At 32.6% G+C, this 22,133-nt stretch overlaps 1 protein-coding gene across 3 annotated transcripts; it reads left to right on the top strand.

The window, feature by feature from the left end:
- The first annotated feature begins 8,517 nt into the window (after positions 1-8,517).
- On the top strand, positions 8,518-16,784 carry LOC132934237 (AT-rich interactive domain-containing protein 1A). Of its 3 annotated transcripts, none has more exons than XM_061000521.1 (10): positions 8,518-9,203; positions 9,283-9,531; positions 10,725-11,586; positions 11,711-12,281; positions 12,440-12,542; positions 12,625-12,945; positions 13,568-13,917; positions 14,150-14,273; positions 14,926-15,137; positions 15,249-16,784. In XM_061000521.1, the coding sequence occupies exons 2-10, from the start codon at positions 9,495-9,497 to the stop codon at positions 16,065-16,067; spliced, it is 3,399 nt and encodes a 1,132-aa protein (XP_060856504.1). In that variant the 5' UTR covers positions 8,518-9,203; positions 9,283-9,494; the 3' UTR covers positions 16,068-16,784. The 3 variants fall into 3 exon arrangements, with proteins under 3 accessions (XP_060856504.1, XP_060856503.1, XP_060856502.1); XM_061000520.1 differs by having other exon boundaries at positions 8,518-9,208; XM_061000519.1 differs by having other exon boundaries at positions 8,518-9,531.
- Positions 16,785-22,133: the final 5,349 nt, after the last annotated feature.

Raw genomic sequence — 22,133 nt, 5'->3', positions numbered from 1 at the left:
CGCCCCTGGCAATTTTTTGAAAGGCACCCTTAAAAAAAATTCTCTATAATATTTTATTATATTATATTAAATACTTTTTATACTTACCTACATATTTTGTTTAAAATTCTTATATTTATGGATAGGTAAAGGTTTGCAAAACTTATTTATTAGATAAAATTTATTATTATTATTATTTATAATGAATATGTATTAAAATTATTTCTTTAATCGTATAATATAATAATAATAATACATATTCTTAAAATATACATTTTTTCTAGATTTTCAATCCGCAAAATGTTGTATTGGCGTATTGCTTCGTTCAGATCTACTTTAGAAACTATATCATTTTCTATACTGATTAATGTCAAATTGTTGAGACGTTCTTCTGTGATTGTTTATCCCAAGTATGTTTTTATTAACTTGCTAAAACTACTTGCACTGCTTGCAGTCGTTGCAGGAATTATCATCATAATTCTTAAAGCGACCCATAAGTTTGGTACCTAAAGTATCTTGTAATTTGTTATCATTAATAAATGTTAAGACTTCCAATGGGCAGCTATCTGTTTTAGAGTATAATGATCTTACAATCTCAATTTCATTGCACAAATCTATACCATTCAAATCGCACTCTATCTTATCTTTATTCTGATCATTAAGTTTTAAATGTAGATCTTTACATAATTTTAATAGATCTTCGTGGCTTTTATTTTATTTTATGTTGTACAAAAATCTCAAAGCATCATAAAATTCTTTAATTTTTTCAAAACGTTTAGAAATAGATGATATTGCTTGGTCTAGTAGGTATGTTATTTAATACATGCTGTTTAAAATATTGGGTTTTGGGGAAGAAACTTCGTCTTTACGTAATCATATTGTTTTTTTCTACGTATTACACGAGCGAAACTAAATTTTGGTTCAACATTTAATTCTAAAGCTAATTTTTTTTAGCAGACTTTATAGCTACTGTGTGTCTAGTTTTTCTATAATCTTGTACAAACTTTTTATAATTATTCAAAAGTTAAACTGCGGTCCTAATATCCATTTTTGAACTTTGCATTGGTTTACTAACAAGGTTAACTTTTAATAAAATATCTTGCCAAAAACACATAAAAAATAAAAAATCGAATCTCCATATGAATTGAATTAATGAATTAGCTTCAGAAATAATTAAATGATCAGCAGTATTTAATTCAGTTAATTTTATCAGTGCATCTATTATTTGTTAGATTTCATTTTTAATAAAGCTTTAATACAATCTATTCTACATTCCCATCGAGTTTCGCATAATGGCTTAACAGTTAAAGATTTTACATGATTTTTTAAGATATGCCAACGTCCAACAGATGCAGAGACTAAAACATAAATTCTTTGAATCGTTCCAAAAAAGTTCTTTGACTGCGAATAGAACGACAGTGTGTCTCCAACCACTAAATTCAGTCGAATTTCAACCACATGGCATAAAAAAGCTCGAGAATTTGTTCTTAATATTCATACTTAAACGCATTTATTTTTGCCTTTCATATTTCCTCATTGTCATATACCTGACCTCTACAGTTGTTTAGTTTTAGTTTACAATTTTTCAACATACTTCGTATTGACTCATATATTCCTTCGCCAGGCGAGTCGAATATTGACTCACATTCTATAAAATGTTCTTTATTTTTCACATATTTTCTTCAATATCAAAAAAAGCTGTGATTAATATCTGGAGTACAATCTAACATAATAATATATAATATTTTACTTTACGAACTCAACCTATAGTATATTGTCACGTGTTAAGTTTTCAATCATATTAATAATTTCGTTTTGAATAGTTTTTCCACAATAGTGTACTTAAGTTTCATGAGACATGACACGACGAACGTAAAACATATTATATACAATAAATATTTAAAATTACTGTATACGATACACGGTTTATACATATACTGGCTGTTTGGCTACACATAAAATAAAACCATTTTGTAGATTAATAAATTTCCGTCTCAATTAATACATGCAAACAATTATGTCTAAGTGTCAATGTAGTAGACATAGTAGGTAGGTAGTATAGATATTACTGTTTTAGCGGTATGTTTGATAATACCTATATATGGTTCTCTATTTTTCAGCTGTAATAATATATTATTGTGAAAATATTTAAAATAAATATTTCGTATAGGTTGAACTTATCTATGATTATACGTGTTGGCATGGCCATAATTAGGGGGGGGGGGGAAATAGAGAACTGTTTCCCTGGATGGCGGTTAATTTTATAAATAATGTCCAATTCAATTATTTCTTACAATTAACATTACCTATATTATTATATTTTGTAATTTGTTACCATGATTTACAATATTATCGGTTATCATTATACATAGTATAAACTATAAATTCCTCTGACGTATTAAACAATCGTATTGTAAACGTATATTAAACACGAAATTGATATAACCTCCACCATCAATTACTATCATAAATTATAGTATAATTAAATATTTTTAAGTCAAAAACAGGAATAAAATTTAAATTTTTAATCGCCTTTTTTTTAAACAGAAGTTCATTTTATTATAAAAATATTTAAAACATATATATATATTTATATTTTGTATAATTATATTAGATGGTATTTTTTGTGGCCGGCCCTGAGTGGGGAATTCCATACAGTGATTATTACATTGTTAATACCGGGAAGTGATTTTTGAGCTTAAATAAACATATTAGAAACGACCTTTTTGAAACATTACATGCATAAAATGTTGTATCCAAAAATTTGCTGCTTATAGCTTTTGAAATATTCCCAAGTCTAGTTTAATAAATTATATCGTACGTCATTAATTATTTGGTAACAAACAAAAACTCTACACTTTGGATAGGCTATAGACACAAGAGTATCTGTATCTGATACAGTCAAAATTTTTATTTATTTCATCCCAGTTTGAAAGTAAAATAAAACCAAAATTGACTGCTGAATAATTATTTTGATTTTTAGGCAATTCTGTATATACGACGTTTCCGTGATGGATGTTATTATGTAATATGTTCGAATAGTTATCGGTAATCGCTCGAATTTTTATTACTTTGAATTTTATAATTCTTTTTTAGTTCAACGGAATTTGATATAACGTCATAACAGACAGAATTGTTCTATAAGTTTTCATTGTTTTTGGTTATATACCATTGATTATAAATTGTACTACCTACTTGTATTTATAATCAATGTTAATACCTATAACATGAACTTATGATATTTTTAAATTTTTAATTGTTACTCTATTTACGTGTTGCCGTGTTGGTTCCATTGATGATTGCCTTCACCTCCAAAGTGATATGGATAGGTTTGTAAATTGGTTTAGGAATATAGCCATATATAGACTTATCCTTAAATATATCTACATGCAAAGTTCTAACTTATACACGTAGTAATAGGCAGACTACTACGTGTAGTATTTCATTCCTATAATATTTTGGGTTTTGATATTTTACATGCTGATAAATAATTGATCTTGGTTTTAAGTTTACCAGCTCACTTGATCCAAGACCACATATTGACATGGTTTGTCAAAATGCATTGAAGACTCTTAGATTTATCAATAGGCTTGCTAGGGATTATAAATTAGACTCATCATTTAAACTATTATAGGTATTGTACCTTAATCCGACTTATATTGGAATGTGGTGTACTTAATTGTCTAGTGTCCGTATACTGCATTACTGCTAATAACTGTATTCAACTTGATGGTCCAGCGCCGATTCTTTCGTTTTGCTGGTTTGAACATTATCCTGTCGGCTGTTAGTACTAAATTAAGACTTTCATCTTTAGTCGAACGCAGTCCCGGGGCCCATCTTTATCCCCAAAATATATTTTTTCGACGAATCCAATACAGGTTTCAAAAAAAAAAATTATTAAAGTAACTAGGTAAGTATAGTATAGGTAAATTATTATTAATAATTATAAAATACTTTTGTTCTCAATTTTATACCACGAAAAAATAATATAAATAATTATCTATGTTTGCCAACAATTTTGTGTATTTTTTTTTTGTTGAGCTTTTTAGATTACCGATTTAACTATTTAAATATATAAAAAGGTAGTTGTAAGAAAAAAATATTTAGCACTTGTAAATTAGGTATTTCAGTTAAAAGTATTAATGCATATTATTATACCAAACTTTAAAGGATCGTAGTTAATAACCCAGCGGACCAAAATTGATCATTTGACTGTCAAAATGTTCAGGAAAAAAGCTTTACCAGAATCCATCAAAAAATAGTGGTTACTATTTGAAAAAAAGTTTTATTATTGGTATAACTGCGTGTTTAAAAAGGTTGGTAAGTGGATGTCGCTCTGCTGAACAGTAGGTTACAAGTGGGTCACTGTAATGGATGGTGTTAAATTTGAATTCCGTTTAAATTATGATATTACTAAGTATATTTGATGATATTATTGTGAATAAAGTAATTTATATATTTACTTATTTACGTGGAACCTTGTTTTAAATTTTCAATCCTTAGCTACAAAAGTTGAACTAGTTTTTAACTAAAAAATAATTATTACATTTTAAATAAAAATAAAATAAAAGGAGCTTTTTCACGCTTTTCTACCCAACAAATAAAATTTTAAAACGATAAAAACGAGACCCCTAGGACGACCCAAAACCCGATGGATTGACGTAGTTGCCAAAGATATAGAAATGATAGACCAGGACGCAACTTTAGAGACAGCATATCAGAGAGAGAGGTGGACAGAAATTTTGATGGCAGCGATGGTCCTGAATGGACCGCTAAGCTGAAGAAGAAGAAGAAGAAGAAGAAGAAATAAAATGTTAGTGATATTTATAGAAAAAAAACTAAAAAATTGAGAACTGACAATGTCCGTAAACAGCTCAAAAAGAGTCAAATTATTTTCAAAATTGTATGGTGCATAGAAAATGAAAATATAAACTTTCAGTTAAGTTTTCAAGTATTTATAGTCATTCGTTTTTTAATTACAAAAAAATAAGAAAATCATTACATGAGAAATCGAGTGAATATCAAATGTTGTAAAAATATGAATTTTAAACGCTCATAAAAATTTAATTTGACTTTCTTGTAGACATTTTTTTTTTGATATAGGTAGACAAACTTATGGATAATCTTGTATTACATTTTAAAATCTTAGATTGAAAAAGAAAAATTTTTATGAATTCTCAACTCAAAATAATTTGCTAATTTTCGTGATTTTTTCGTATTTTGTCAATATTTGAACTTTAAATGCTTATAAATAAAAACTGTAACTAAGGATTTTTAATATTTTTCAAATGTCATTGTAACAATAACCTAGGAGCCTTCTATTAAATTTTCAAGCTTTTTTAACCAACAAATAAAATTTAATTGATATTTATAGAAAAAAAAAACTACAAAAAATGGAAACTGAAAATGTTTGTAAAAAGCTCAAAATAAATTAAAATATTATGGTGTATAGAAAATGCTAATATAAACATTCAGTCAAAATTGCATGTACCTACTGTCATTTCTTTTAGAGTTACACCAAAAACCAAAATCAATTTTTTCAAAAACAGATTTTGTGTAAAAATTCCTGTTTTTCTTTAATTTTTCCTGTATTCCACGGCCCTTTTGAAAATTACTAGAAAAATTTTACTTTTGAAAAATGTATCTATTGTATAACTCTAAATGGTATTGGGACAAAATATCCTTTACTAAAATATCCGATGGATAAATTAACCAATGTTTAGGACAAAATTACAAATAAAAAAATTATAAATAGAGAATATTAATAAAAATTGCATTATATTTTTAGAATTAATGGAAAAAAACAATTAGATTTTTTTTTTAGTTGCAGTACAGCAAAAATATGATAAGTTAGTAATTACGTGATTAAATTTTTTTAAACAGTTTCTTTCCTATATAATTATTAATACATTTTGTCCTATATAATCATATTTTTTGAAAAAAAATTTTTTTTTGATGTATATGTCTTATTTTTAGTTTGACTTGATTATTTTTATTTAAATATTATTTATAACTGACACATGTCACTATGATTCAGTGGACCACTAACTAAAGATATAATTATTAATTTATGAAACTTTGTAAACAACATATTGCTATTAAAAAATTTTAAAATATGATTTAAAAATGAACAACTTATCTAATTAAAAGATAATGTAATTTTTATTAATATTCTGTTTATTTTAAACAGGTTCTTAAACATTTTTTACTTAGATTATTTCTACATTTTGTCCTAGATTTAATTCAATATATAGATGATAATAATAAGGTAGTTTATTTTAAAATTTTTTTTTAACATTTATCAACATAAATAATTGGTATTAAATTATTAAAGTTAAATAAGTTAATTGATATGTGTAATTATCTAAAGTTTATTATTTTAAATTTAATATTTGTTTTTTTTTCATATTTATTTAAAAATATTTGTGAAAACATTTATTTATATTTTTTTTGTAATTGACAAGTTAAAATCTCGACAATTAATAATATTTTTACATTGTAAGCACATACTTATGCAATAAAACAAACATATTAGCATAGAATGGGTCTTAAAAATTAATATTATTGTTTCAGACAATTTTGTTGTACAATAAATACTTTCAATTTATTACTAATTATAATAAATATGTGTATTATGCATATTAAGCTTTAAAAAAATGTAAACGTGTTAAATTATAATCATACATTTAGATATTAACTTCTATATAATATTCATGTACATTAAATTTTTACAGTTATTGTAAGCATATTTATTCTTTATTTAAATCTAATCATATTAAGAAAAATATTTTTATGGTAGAAACTAGTTAATGATAATAGTATGATGTACCTATTAATGTATGTCAATACAAAATAATATTCATATCCCAAATAAACAGACATAAATCATGTGTTTATTCTATGAATATTGTGATAATTATTATATTTATATTATATTTTCTACCGTACCTTTTTATGTCCCTATAATATGTCCGATCAATTATATCATTTATACGAAAAATGAGCCTAAATTATAGGCTTTTAATGTTAATGGCCAATGAGGAATTCGCCATCGATCTTTAACTATACCATGTATATGTTATTATTAATCTAGCTTGATGATTTAATTTTGCGATGTTTATCTGAATTATTAAAAATGTTTAATTTAATTTTCTAATCTATTATGAGTATTATTGTAGTTACTGTAATTATTTAATTACTTGTAACATTTCCAAAAGGGTTTCAAACCCGTTTATTATAATAAAATAAAATAAAATACAATTGTTTGTGTTATTATTCTGGTTATACAAATTACGAGTGCCTTTATTTTTATAAAATCCTTAACTTATTGTATATTTTTATATAGGATACTGACTGAAAATGAACTGAGTTACGCTCCAAATCATTTTTTCAACCATTTACGGTCACGGGGGTAATTTCCACTAGGTTAAAACTTGCAGCAGATACTTGGTACCTAATGTAATATGGATTATGTCGTTTCTGAGAAACTACGTTAATTTACCAGCTTTTACCATATAAGTGTCCCGCGATCGCCTGCTTCAGAACGCCATGGTATCTTCTATCTAATATCTGTATTATTAAATACTAAATGTATTGTATATATTCTGTACTACTCTTATAATTTGTTATTATAGCGATCACCGCCACCATCCGCAGACGATACGCTCGTAACTTAAAAAAATGAAATAACAATATCTATATAGTATTATATGTGTATGTAATGTAAGTAACAGTGCAAGTGGTCCAAGCAATAACTATACGACGGACTAATGTAGGACTGTTATCTTAAGAGGATGTCAGCGCACTATTTGTTTTCTCTCTCTGACCCACGCACAACATAGACAAAACGCATTTGCGCAGAATCGTTTTTTCTATGTTTTTAAGTAATTTCAGAGTAAAACCACCCATTATAAAAAAGATAGAGAATAATATTTTAGAGGGAATGACATATCGATTTTATATTTTATTGTTATTTGACTTTGTATTTGACTTTCAAAATAAACAAAAAAATGTTGTAAATTTAAATTATGTTTAAATTGTTTTGAAACAATATTTAGAGAAATCGATATGTCATTTCCTCAAAAATATTATTCTCTATCTTTTTTGTGATGAATGATTTTACTCTAAGATTACTTAAAAACATAGAAAAAACGATTCTGCGCAAATGCATTTTGTCTATGTTGCGCGTGGGCTGGAGAGAGAAAACAAATAGTGCGCTGACATCTCTTAAGCGTCGATGGTTGGTGGAGGTAAACTACCGTCGCACGTACGGACTACGGAGGCGAACCGCTACCAGGAACCAGTGCGCGTACCGTTTCGGTACGTCCGTTGCGCGTCGGTGCGGCGACGCCGTCGCTCGATTGCCTTCCACTCCGCACACCCGCGCCCCTCATCACCGACTCCGACGACCGATCCCACTCCCCCGCCACCGCATCACGATCGTTCTACCCACCACCACCGCCCTCCCGCCTGTCCGCCCGCCAGTGCGACAACACCGCCGACCGCCCACCGACCACTATTATAGCACATACGTATTATGTACACGGACGCACGGACGCACGCACGCACACACGCTCACGCGCGCGCACATTATTATCGATATCTCTCGGCGGCCGACGGCTACGGCGGCGATGACAAGGTAGCAGTGGCAGCGTCGGACGGCGTCTATCTCTATAATAATAATATTATACGCGCGACGGCGGCGGCAAACCACCAACCGACCACGACCACCAGTCAACACCGCGATTCTGCTCCGTCTACCACTGCCCGCGTACCGACATCGGCGGAACCGATCACCGTCAACGAATTTGCCGTAAACACGTCGCGGCTGAACGACGCGCGCGGAACCACTCTGGCGGTGCCGACCACTATGAGCGCAGTTCGCAGCTAGTTCGATTCCGAGTGCCGATCGCCAACATTTTTTCTTATTCGTTTACCGACTTAGTCGGCGCCGTAATTACAAGTCGTTATTGTTATTGTCGTCGTCGTTGTTGTGTTCGCGGCGCACCCGCCGCAAGTACGCGTCCGCACTCCGCCGCGCCGGTCACTCAGTTACCAGTGTGGTGCTGTCGTTTCGCGCAATCGAGCTGCCCGCCTGATAAATCGCGGTGTTTTATTTTTCGTATGCATTTTTGTTGCTGCCCGGAATACGCGCGACTGTGCACTCGGTCATTGCGCGTTTCGTCGTACCTCGCGCCGGCGATTTGTGACGGACATATCGCCCTGTACGGTAATTTTATTTTAAATACATATAATATAACAAGTAAATATCAGTGCTCACGCGCTCATTAACTCGTTCGTCAGCCAAATTGTAAACATGTCCGAAGAGTCGACAGCTGCAGTCGATGCAACGACGGTGCCAGATACGAGTGGCAGTGGAGGCGGTTATCGTCACAAGCACTGGTACTGAACTTGACAACAACAGGAACTGTCTGCACACAATCGCTCAAAGAGTAGGATTCACGTTTAGAAATTGGAATTAATAAATATTCATCATTTACCGAAAAAAGACTAATATGAGGCAGGGACGTGGTGGCCAACGTAGTAAAAAGTGTAAGTATAAAATATACTGAGTATTAATTTTTCAGAATACCTAACCTACACACATTTATCTATATATATTTTTTATAGTATAAGAGTTTTTAATGACTAATGTTTAAATATAAATTAAATAATAATTTATAGGTAGGAACTACCTATTTACAAGATATATGTAGACACAGGCAGCTATAAGATATAGTCACCTATAAGATAAATTCAATATTTATGCAGTATATTTTATAACATTATGTAGGTATACATGCAACTTAAACAATTGTTAAATATAAATAGTGAATTTTTTAATAATACGGGTTTGGTATTATGACCTAAGAGTTTTAAAGAGCAATAGTACATTTGTAGGTTGTCAGTGTACTTACATCTTAAATAATATATACCTCCTTATTACATTTTTTAACTCAAGATATAAGGTAATATATTAATAATCATATGCCAATTGCATTATTCATTTAATGGTTCTCTAACATTTAATGGATCAATCAGGGGCCACTAAATTACCTATGTTTGGCGGCCATTTTCTAACTATTAATTAATTAAATATTTAGTGATTATTCATGCAATCCAGCGCTAATATTATAAACTTTAGTTACCTCTACATTGAAACAAGACAACTATTCAGATTTATTAAGTATTTGTTGTCGATAATATAAGTTAATAAAAATTAAAATAATATTCATATAAAACCAAATGACAGTAAGGAATACCAAATAGTACCTATAACAATATTGAAGGTTTGAAATATTGTGCCATCCAAAAGATCCAAGTTTAATGTAAAGTTATGTCTTAATAAATAATTGACATTTAATATTCATGTCGACTAAACATCATTAATTTATAAAATAAATAAATATATTATTTATAGTATACTACCATTGGGTACTATACTAGATATGCCATTTTTATTTTTAACAATTCTATAGATAATCCGAGAGATAATCCAATTAGTTTTGTTCCCAATATAACTAGCTAAGTACGAAGTAATAGACAAAGATATACATGTATTTTTAAAATGTTCAGAATATACCAAGGAATACCATGATTACAAATTATTTTTTACATTTGAAAATGTACTTAGGTATATCTTAAAATTCAGAATTTAATAAAGGCATTAGATGGTATTATCAAATTACAAAAGTTCAAGTACCTACATAATCATGATAATGTTTTTTCTTGCTTTTTTATTTTAGCTGGATGCAGTAGACGGGGTGGAGGAGCTGGAGGTGGCAGTGTTGGCGGAGCTGGTAATGCAGGAGGTGGCTCAGCTGTAGCATTAGCTGCAACTCTAGTAGATGATGGTATAGGTGGTGGTGGTGTGCCTGGAGGACCTGGAGGCTCTGCAGCCGCCGCTGCTGCCGCAGCTGCTGCAGCTGCAGCAGCAGCAGCTTCTTCGTGGAAAACTGGTGGAGGTCCAGGAGGACCAGGCAGTGGTCCTGGAGATCCATTTAGCATGGGATATGGTGGTGGCCCTGGAGGACCTGGAAGTGGTGGTCCATACCAGCAACATCATCAACAGCAAGGTCACCAGTCCCCATCATTGTTCCATCAGCAACAAGGATCTCCCGCTCCTGGAGGTGGTCCTTACGGTGGCGGTGGTGGTGGCAACAGTACTCCTCAACATCAACAACAGCAACACTACAGCCCATCAACACCCGGTGGCGGTGGGTCCTCAACCCCTGTACCTTATGGTGGTGGACCAGGCACACCAAATAGCCAGCATGGAGGTGGCGGTGGACCATTTAATGGTGGTGGTGGTGGAGCGCAGATGCCATTTGGATCACCATCTTCAGTCAGTTCTGGTGGTGGGGGATTCGGTAGCGGTGGCCCTGGAAGCAATCGACCTGGTTCTGGACCTCCGCCCCCTCAACAATCACCATTCGGTGGTCAACAATTTTATGGTGGTAGTGGTGGTGGTCCCATGCCTCCTGGATCACCATTTAGCCAACAACAGCAGATGATGAATCATCATGGTGGTGGTGGTGGAGCTGGCGGAGGAATGATGAATGCCGCAGACACAGGTCCTGGAGGTCGCATGATGGTTGATCATCCATCGTAAGTTAATTATTATAAAAAGATAATTAATCTCTACTGCAATGTTTAATGAAAATAATAATATCTTTATTTCTATTTCTGTGCTATAACTAGTAGTAATTTATTAATTTGTTGTCATATCCAGGTGTTTCCCATCATCAATGGTAGGAGGCCCCAGTGGACCTGGTGGTGGTGGTGGTGGTCGCCGAGGATACGGTGGACCCGGGGGATATGGTGGTGGACCACCTGGTCATCATGGCGGTGGACCACCAGGGCATCATGGTGGTAGCGTGTTAGGAGGTCCGCATGGTGGACCTCCAGGGCATTTAGGCGGTGCCGTGCACCACAGTGGTCCTTCAGGACACCACGGAGGACCACCCAGTGGCCCTCCACATCACGGCGGTGGTGGACCTCCGGGCCACCATGGAGGTCCTCCACACCATGGTGGCCCACCTGGAAGTGGGCCCCATGGTGGACCTCCTCATCCACATGGCGGTGGTGGACCACCACACCATGGAGGAGGTGTCCCACTTCATCCACACGGTGGAGCCGGAGTTCCACCACATGGGCCACCACATCATCCACATGGCCCTCCGCATCATGGCGGTCCGCACGGACCTCCACCACCTCCACACCCACATCCACCACATGCACATCATGTGCAGCCTGATTATCGGATATTTGAATTAAATAAAAGGCTGCAAAATCGTAATGAGGTAAAATGGCCATTTTATAATTCTAGAGCTAGAATAAAATGTAATTTTAACTTAGGATTTTGATGAGTTTTATAACTATATGAACAAATTCAAGTACACAATGCATTTATATTTTATGACTTATTAGTTATTTATACAATCCATTTATTTGGTTATAGGACAGTGACAATGTATGGTGGGACCAGTTCGCCACTGAGTTTTTTGAAGATGATGCCACGTTAACACTGACATTTTGCTTAGAAGATGGTCCTAAGCGATACTGTAAGTAATAATCGGTGTTCAACTTCATACTATTTAGTACAATACTAATTGAGTTTATTTATTTTTTGACATACCTGTATAGCTATCGGACGGACCCTGATTCCTAGATACTTTAGGTCAATATTTGAGGGTGGAGTTACTGATCTGTATTATCATTTGAGAGCTAATGCCACCAAGGAGTCATTTCACAATACCAGTCTTACTCTGGACTGCGATCACTGTACCATGGTGACCACACATTTGACTTCAAGCCCAGGTGGCGGGCCGCCGTCTTCCATTGCTCAGTCGCCAGGACCTGGTGGTCCGGGTAGCGTCGGAGGAGGACCCCCCGCATCACTAAATGGTGGTATTGGAATGCAGAAATCTTTGGTGGCTCAGGGTCCTCCGTCATCACAGCAATCTGGTACGTGCGGTTAAATTGTTTTAATAATCAATCATCATCCAAGTGTATATTGTTCAATAAATAAAATGATATCATTCATCTATTTATTTAAGTATTTAATACTTGTTTTGGAACTGAATTTGACGAGTTATTTCAATATTTATAAATTAAAAAAAATATTCTTATAACTAGGGGTCAGTTTTTTTTTTACCATTGCAAATAATAAGTACTTCTATTTATTTATTTATTCTTTTAAAACTTTAAAGCTTTGAGTCATTCTAGCAATTATTTGCATATAAATAACAAAATTATTAACATATAAAATAAAAAGAGACCTAACGAAAATATTTCTAAATATGGTGAATGCATTAATAAGGAGCGTTGTTGTCTTGACTATTCTTGTTAAAAGTGTATTTTTTGAAAAAGTTAGTTTGTCAATGTCATGTGACCTGATTCTATTTGGTACCAGGTTACTATACCTAGGATATTTTATTTTGTATTTTGTTCTCGAATGATACTATGTAGCTCAAACTGCTGTATATCTTTCAATATGCAAAAACAATATTTGTATACACTTGCTGTTTGATAATTAGTGTAACATTTTATGTAGGTATGTGATTAGTAAATTCTTATTTTTTCACAGTGCTTGGTGGTGGTGGACCGATGGGTGGTGCAGGAGGACCTCCATCACCGCCCGTATATACCAGGGTGTGCACTGAGGGTAGGCTAACGTTGGAATTCACGTATGATGATATGATGCGTATTCGGACGTGGCATTTAGCAGTTAGGCAACACAGGGAATTGGTTCCAAGATCGTCTGCAGCTGCAGCTGTTGCCGCGGTTGTTATGATGCAGCAAGGAGGGCCTGGAGGTGGTGGTGATGGAGGGCCACCAGGTGGGCCTCCACCACCTAATGCTGAAATTGTTCACCAACAAGTGGCAAAAAACATCACACGGCAGGGCATTACTAATTCGACGCTCAATTACCTTAGAGTAAGTAGTAGACAACTAGACTCTATTTTAAATATCTTTTTTAATTCTTTTTAACAATGTAACAACCATATTCTACCTCCTCGGAAAGTATGATTTTAAAATCAAAATTGAATAGAAATTAATGCTTATATATTATGGACCTTAAAAATGTATTACTGTTTGCTATTGTGCATTTTAATTGGTCTTAGTTATATTAAATTAAATCTAATGTGTATTTAATGTTCTTTAATAGCTATGCGTCATATTGGAACCCATGCAAGAACTTATGTCCAGGCACAAAGCTTACGCGCTCAGTCCTAGAGACTGTCTGAAGACTACTCTATTTCAAAAGTGGCAACGTATGGTAGCACCACCAGGTAATATTAACATTAAAATAACAGTATGATCTATAAACATATTTTGTAACTTAAATTAATGTTAGTATGATGAAATAAAAGAAAAATAAATACTTATCAATACACTTTTAGTCAACTATTAACATATACTCTAAACCAGCAGTTCCCAACCATTTTTTACTTCCGTATCCCTAAGCTTAATATTTTACTAGATTGTACCTCTTATTATAACTTTTATACTTTTTCACATATTGTCAATACCAGTATTCTATATTTGTATATAAGATCATAAAGTATTCTATAATCTAAATTCTATGCTCCATATCTATAAAATAAGTTGATGGTTAAGTTTTTATTTGTGTGACAAGTTTTCATTTTTGGAAACATATATTACATATTTCCAAAACAAATAATTTTAAAATAACAAATTCTACATTCTATTGCCAATGCCCAATATTTTTTCGCGTGCTCTTGGTTAGTAACCCCTGCTCTAACCTACTAAGAGTTACCTACATCCGATTTTGTCGTGTTCAATTATATCTGTTTTTGCTTTCATCATAAGCTTCTGTTTCTGACAATAGATCACGCCTAAACAGTTCCTTTAATTTTTTAATAGTTATTTAATAAAATATGATAAAAAAAAAAAAAATGAATGTTTTTGTGTACTTAACAGAATCACAGAGACCGACCAACAAAAGGCGCAAACGCAAGGGCAGTAATTCTGGAGCTGGTGGAGGTCCACCAACCACACTCGGTGGTGGTGGACCTGGTGGCGGACCAGGTGGCGGGCCAACTGCTGCGTCAAAGAAACGGAGCCCAGGACCAAACGGTGGTGGTGGTGGGGGTGGTGGAGCCGGTGGCGCAGGGTTCAACCTAGCATCACAGGTACGGTTACGGTATATAAAAACATATGACATGCGTAACCATGTGCAGATAATTAATTTATTGTTGAACTATGAAATTATTTGTATTAATAATTGTTTTTGTATCAATCAGGACGTGATGGTTGTTGGAGAACCATCGCTGATGGGAGGTGAATTTGGAGATGAAGATGAACGTTTGATCACACGACTGGAAAACACCCAGTATGATGCTGCAGCGGCAGCAGCTGCTGCAGCCGCCGCCGCTGCTGCTGCAGCTGCAGCTGCTAACTCAGCTGCAGCGTCAGTGATGGGTGTTGGCCCTGGTGGTCCAGGATCCGTAGGTTCAGCAGGAGGCAACGATCTGCAACAGCATATAGGTGGTGGTGGAGGTGGACCTGGTGGTATGGGACCAGGTAGTGGAGGTGGACCTGGTGGAATGGGATCAGTCAGTGGCGGCGGAGGACCAATGGGACCCGGAGGACCAATGAGTGTTGGTGGACCTGGAGGACAAATGGGACCAGGAGGTCTAATGGGTGGTGATTCTCTATTTCCACCACCCGGATCTGGGGCAGATGGCAGCGCCCCAGGCACGCCAACTGGTGGTAGTGGTGGTGGAGGTGTGGTTTCTCAGTCATCATCTTCAAATAATCCCAATGGCCTTCAACAACAGCAACAAAACTCTTGGGTCACTGGACCACCTAGTAGTGGTGGCAGCGGTGGAGGACCTCCAAGTGGCGGTCAATCAGGACAAAATAGTGGTGGTGGGCAACAGCAACAGAATCCTGGAAGTAATCCTGGAGCCGGAGGTGGATCATCTATTGGAGGTAATGGAAACCCTGGAAGCAATGGTGGTCCAAATAGCGTTGGCGATTCCATATCATCTGGTGGTGGAGACAAAAAGTCTCCAGCGTCTGCCGCTTCCCAACAACAGCAACAACACATGGGATTGTAAATAACACTGCCAATCAATACACATAACACTTAAAATGCCTTGTCATTTTTTGTTGATGTACACACCAAACATACACAGTATAAAACAAACAATGTTTATATCATAAAATATTTACATCGCTTAATAAGTATACACAAAATCGGCGAATTTTATTGATTGTTTTATTTTTATTTTATATTATTATTATTATTATTATTACTATTATAATGTAAATACAATGACAATTATTACATTTGAAAAAAATTCATTTTTAGAATTTTTATAGACGCGGACAATTTTTGACTACTATTATTACTTAATATTATTACTATTCTATCAATATTGATTATACATTATTATTAATTATTATTACACTATTATGACTACAACAATATATTGTGTGTGTACATATTATTACTTGAAACGATTTAAAAAAACAATTACATTTTTTACAATTAAGATTTTTCGTCCGCATTTAGATTTAATTAATTTGATTATTATTATTATCAATGTAAATATATAAATAAATCACGATAAGAATATGTATAACATAATGATTGATTCGCGTTTAAGGGTTTTTATAACGTAATAGAAATATATCGACGATGAATTGTAATAATTATTCGTAAATATGATATATATATAATTACGACCAAGATTATAATTTCAACCAAATGTAAATGTGTATGATGTTTTTTGACTTGTGAACAATAATAAATCGTGTATAATATGAACAAATGTTATTTTATTGTAGTGTGTCCTAGAAATTAAATTATTCATAAATACATTAATATTATATTATATGAAACTAGGAACTATGTATGGAAAGTATTATATTGTGAACATAAGTATGAGTATACTAGTAAAAACTATTTGAATTTCAATATACTATCAAGGTAGTGGCTAATATTAATATTCTATTATAATATAGTTGGCATTGTGTAGGTGTTTGTGTTAGTGGTGTACCCAAGAATTTGTTACGTTGGATGTGGGGGGGGGGGGGGGGATCCAATAGTCAATCATTACTATTTTAAATTGATATTATTTTTATTTGGCCCTGCATACAAAATGTATTTATTTATTTCAAATATACGTACTGTGAGTCCTATTACAACAGGATAATGTATAGTGTAATAACAAATTAAAGCGTTAAGTGCGTTAACTTCATAATTCACTCTTTCTAAAAGGCAAAAGCTATAAAATATATGTAATAAATGCCAACTTATTTAATAGGTATAAATATTATAAATATTACCTAGTATTAAGAAAACATTTTGTAAAATTATTATGTAGGTACCTACATTCTTACTCAAATAATAATTTAAAAAGTATCTTATTATAACCATAGATATATTACAACCACAGATTTATATACAAGTTTACTACTTGGTTACTTAGTTTATATTATAACTGTGACTAGAACTATATAGCTGTCTTATGATTGAAGTCAACTGCAATTTTACAATCTGGCATTATTTACTCATAGATATTTACATAGATAGGTATTCATTTAGATATATACAAATATATGATATATGTCTACTTTGTAAATGGAGCTAACTTATATTACATATATATTTATAACGAATTAAGATATACTTAAGTATATATTAATTTGTGGTATACATAATATCTAGACGGCTATCTATACTCCTTTTCAAAAGAGAATATACCGCTTTCGCGCATGACGAATGATTCGATTGGTGCACCGAGAACCACGTCATCACGTTAAAAATGGGAAATTGGTGGGATGCGCGCCGCCGGACATAAATTGGTAGACTCGTTCTCTTTTGAAAAGGAGTATAGTTTATATGTAAGAATAACTGAATTACCCGGAAGAATTTGAAAGAAGATTGTGTACCTGTTTGGTGTAAATCGATGTGGAAGCAGCCTTTTTAAGTGTAAATTATATTATATTTTAATTTATTGTCATCTCGACCGGCGTTGTCCGTAAGATTCGCTTGTGATCATCGATTATGCGAGCAGTATATTATCAGGTAGACAATCTACCGGCGGTTGATCGCAGACCCTGTAACATGCCTACATAAGACATAAGAGTATAATTTAATTTTAAAGTATCAAAGTTATACCAAACATTCGTGTGTATGAAGTGTGACGTATGACGAATTAATGAGTAATAATAAGAAGAAAAAAGAAAAAAAGAATTAAAAAATTGGGCAACTGAATCCTCGATTCGAACCCGAGACATTCTGTACTGAATGTCGTAAACATGCCACTGCGCCAACAGATTTATTGCAGCGGGCGGTATTTTCTTGGCTTCTTAAATTTAGTCCCAACTGTTTGGGCTATGCGTTGATCGATATATTAAACTTTGAACCCCCTTTTTGACCCTTTAGGGAACGATTTTAGAAAAATCCTTTTTAGTGGGTGTTTACGTCATAAAACGAAACTACTACGAATCCGGGTGGTTACCCATCCGGGAACAAGTAGCCGCAAACATTACAAACTCTCAGTCGCGTTCCACGACTGCTAGCAGCCAACGCGCCGCGCAAAGCCACATCAATAAAATTTATTGGTTGAAAGTTGAAACTAATGTTTTTTATTATTATTATTTTCTTTTAAATACTTAATTTACAAAAGAGATTCATACCTACCTAATAACCTTAGCAAAAAAATGTTAATAACGCATTTGTGTGGAAAAAAATGTACCGTGGCTACAATACGTTGAACATATATCATGTAATATGTGCAGCATAGGCGCACATAGACTACATTTTTTGGGGGACTCAAGCCCCACTCCAATAAACCATATAGCTCAGTACCACAAAATATAAAAACTAGTACTAATTATTAGATTTTGAACTGGGGGGACTTGACTGACATTTGGGGGGACTAAGTCAAACCCAAGCCCCTCTCGCCAATTTACGCCAATGATGTGCAGAAAATGTATCAGGAATGTCCAGCATAACAATTATTTCAATTAAGGCGAGGGGCTAAACCCACTTTGAAGAAGATTAAAATGTGTAAACGGGGACAGCGCGAGAGTTTGCGAGGCCCAGGACAATACACTATTACGAGGCCCTATAAATTAAAATTGTTTTAATCTTTATCATAGGAATGATTGTGAAAAAAAAATGAATACGATGCCTTTAAACAAATTGTTGTTGATTTTATAATAGTAATAATAATAATAAAATATTAATACACCTATCTACTTAATAATAAACAAAGATTAAAAACATATCAAATATAGGGAAAAATAATAAATAATAATTAACAAAATTAATATTAAATCACCTCAAAACTTGCAAATAACAAGCTCATCAAAAATATATTATAAAAAAGTGGGTGAGTGGGGGTCGCTCTGTTGTACAATTTGTTACAAGTGGGTCACTGTAAGGAATGGTGACGTGGTGTTAAATTTGAATTTAATGATATATTAGACGGTCTGTCAGCCTATTACTAAGTATATTTGATAATATTATGAATAATTTAATTTATATTTTCAATCCTTAGCTATAATAAAAGTTGAAAATTTTATACATTTTTAACAACAAAATAATTATAAATTTTAAATTTGATACATTTTGTCAAAATTCAAACTTTAAATACTTATAACAAAAATACATGCCTATGTATTTTTAATATTTTTCAACTGCTATAGTAACAATATATTAGGAGCATTAAATTAAATTTTTACTCTTTTCTACCAACCAAATAAAATTTTATTTACATTTATAGAAAAAAACAAAAAAAATTGAAAGCTGAAAATGTCTGTAAACAGCTCAAAACGAGTCAATATTTAAAAAATACGAACTTCAAACGCTCATAAAAATTTAATTTGACTTTCTTGTAAACATTTTTATTTTTTTTGATAAAGGATTACAAATTTATAAGGTTTTTTTTTATTATATTTTCAAATCTTATATTTGAAAAGAAAAATGTTTATTAATTTCTAACTCAAATTAATTTGCACGTGATTTTTACGTATTTTGTCAAGATTTGAACTTTAAATGCTTATAAAAAAATTTGTGACCGGATTTTTAATAATTTTCTAATGTCATTGTAACAATATATTTGGAGCCTTGTTTAAAAAGTTCAAGCATTCTTACCCAACAAATAACCTTTTTTAGTAACATGCATAGAAAAAAGTTTTGTCGAAAACCGATTAGGTGTAAAAATTCCTGTTTTTCCTTAATTTTTAATTTGTTTTTCCCGGCGCTTTTGAAAAGTAATAGGGGTAAATACATTTTGAAATATTAATGTTTTACATGCTCATTACTCACATAAAAATTAATATATCTCAAAAAACCAACGAGAGAACACAGATAACGTTGGTACTTAAAAGTTTGATGATACTATGATACGTCGATTCACTGTAATATGAAAATTGACCCCACCCTATGAAACTCGCGAACGAAAATTTGGCATGATGTTCGTGTGTAAGACGGAGGCAACTCATGCGGGTGCGACGTCCTTTAATATTCAATTTTAATACCAATAAAATAATATAATTTATTGATATTATTAGTTCACGTTTTTTGTATTATGAGTTTACTTCTTAAGTTTTTTTATTGGGGGCAAACGCGAGGCCTTGATAATATTCTCAAAAGCGCGAGGCCCAGGATAAATGTCCCATTTGCCCTACTCCCTAGCGCCGTCCCTGGACAGTTATAAGTCAAAAATGTTTAATATAGGTAGGCCATAGCTGGGGGGCTGTAGAGAAATGGATTAAAATATAAATTATGATTTTGCGATTTCCGGAAAACTGGTAAATATAGCCACGAATTACAATATTCAATACTAAATTATAATAATACCGCTTGAGAAGTTGGTTGGAAAATAATGCTATTTATAGGTATTATTACTTATTAGTATTTGATATTTTGGTCATACATTGTTCAGTTTTGTTGAAACCATTTCTATATTTGGATTTATTTTGTATACAATATACTAATAAAGTAATAAATGATAATATAGGTATATATGTATGTTAGGTATAAGAAATAATTTAGTATAAATTAGGCAAGGACTAATATAAGATACTAATATCTTAGTCCGTGGTATTAGGCGTTTAGGTTTAATCAGAATCAATTAATGAAAATCAAAGAAAATAATTGTTGAATATACCCATGATTGATTGTAAAATTGTTCCTGTTAATTTATTATTATTATTATTATCAAACAATTAACTACAGAATGGAACACACCACAATAAATACATACAAAATAAAATGTGTTGTCTCCGTCTTACAAATGTACAACATAGCAAAAACTGTTTTGCGTGGGAAAGAACCGAGAAGGCTACAGTCATAACTAAGAAATGAAATTTTCGCCACATAAAAAGGAGAACTTTGGCTACGCAACGTTGTTTTTATTTTTTTGATATCACTTATATGCAAAAAGTTCTTACTGTTTCAAAAACCATTATTGTTTTTGTTTTTCAAACTTGAAAAACTTTTTTCATATAAATGATATCTAAAAAATAAAAACAACGTTGCACTGCCAATTTATTTTCTAGAAAATAAAGTCATCAATAATCAATTATAATACAGTTTGGATTCACTATTTTCAGACATAATATTTTGTACTCCGGAAAATAATGGCTCATTCCAAATAAATTCAATATTTGCGTTAACCTATAATAAATGAAAGTTTATTTTCCACAGTGGTTTATTTCAAATCAAAACATAGGAATGTTAATATAATGCTGTTTGTGTTTCAATAAAAGTATAAAACATTTAACATTTAAGACTAACAAAATACACAACTGATAGATATTAAAATAATTTTAGTGAACTTTTTGTAAGACCTCCTCACTCACAAGAAAAAATCGTTTATATAGGTATTAGGTACCTATGAACATAATATTACTGGCACATGAATTTTTGTTACAACTTTAATTACAAAATGTTGGCACGTGACACGAAAAGGTTTGCCACCCCTGTTATGAGATCTACTAATAAGGAACATTATATTACATTTTCAAGTCTTAAATTGGAAATTTTATGAAATACCTCGTCATTGAGTAGGTCACTGTAACAAATGTGTTAAATTTGAATTCAATGATATAGGTATATATATCATTGCATACGAAAAACGATTCTTAGTGGAGACGGTTAAGTA

The sequence above is a fragment of the Metopolophium dirhodum genome, chromosome 1 (genome assembly GCF_019925205.1).
Source record: "Metopolophium dirhodum isolate CAU chromosome 1, ASM1992520v1, whole genome shotgun sequence".
NCBI lineage: Eukaryota > Metazoa > Arthropoda > Insecta > Hemiptera > Aphididae > Metopolophium > Metopolophium dirhodum.
The sequence above is the reverse complement of the archived record's forward strand: the minus strand, read 5'-3'. Positions and strand labels throughout refer to the sequence as shown.

Excerpts from the sequence above, each read along its gene's own strand:
- LOC132934237 (XM_061000521.1), top strand. The coding sequence starts at position 9,495 with ATGAGGCAGGGACGTGGTGGCCAACGTAGTAAAAAGT. Across the intron at positions 11,587-11,710 it reads ATGATGGTTGATCATCCATC|GTGTTTCCCATCATCAATGG; the intron begins GTAAGTTAATTA and ends TGTCATATCCAG. Across the intron at positions 12,543-12,624 it reads AGATGGTCCTAAGCGATACT|CTATCGGACGGACCCTGATT; the intron begins GTAAGTAATAAT and ends ATACCTGTATAG.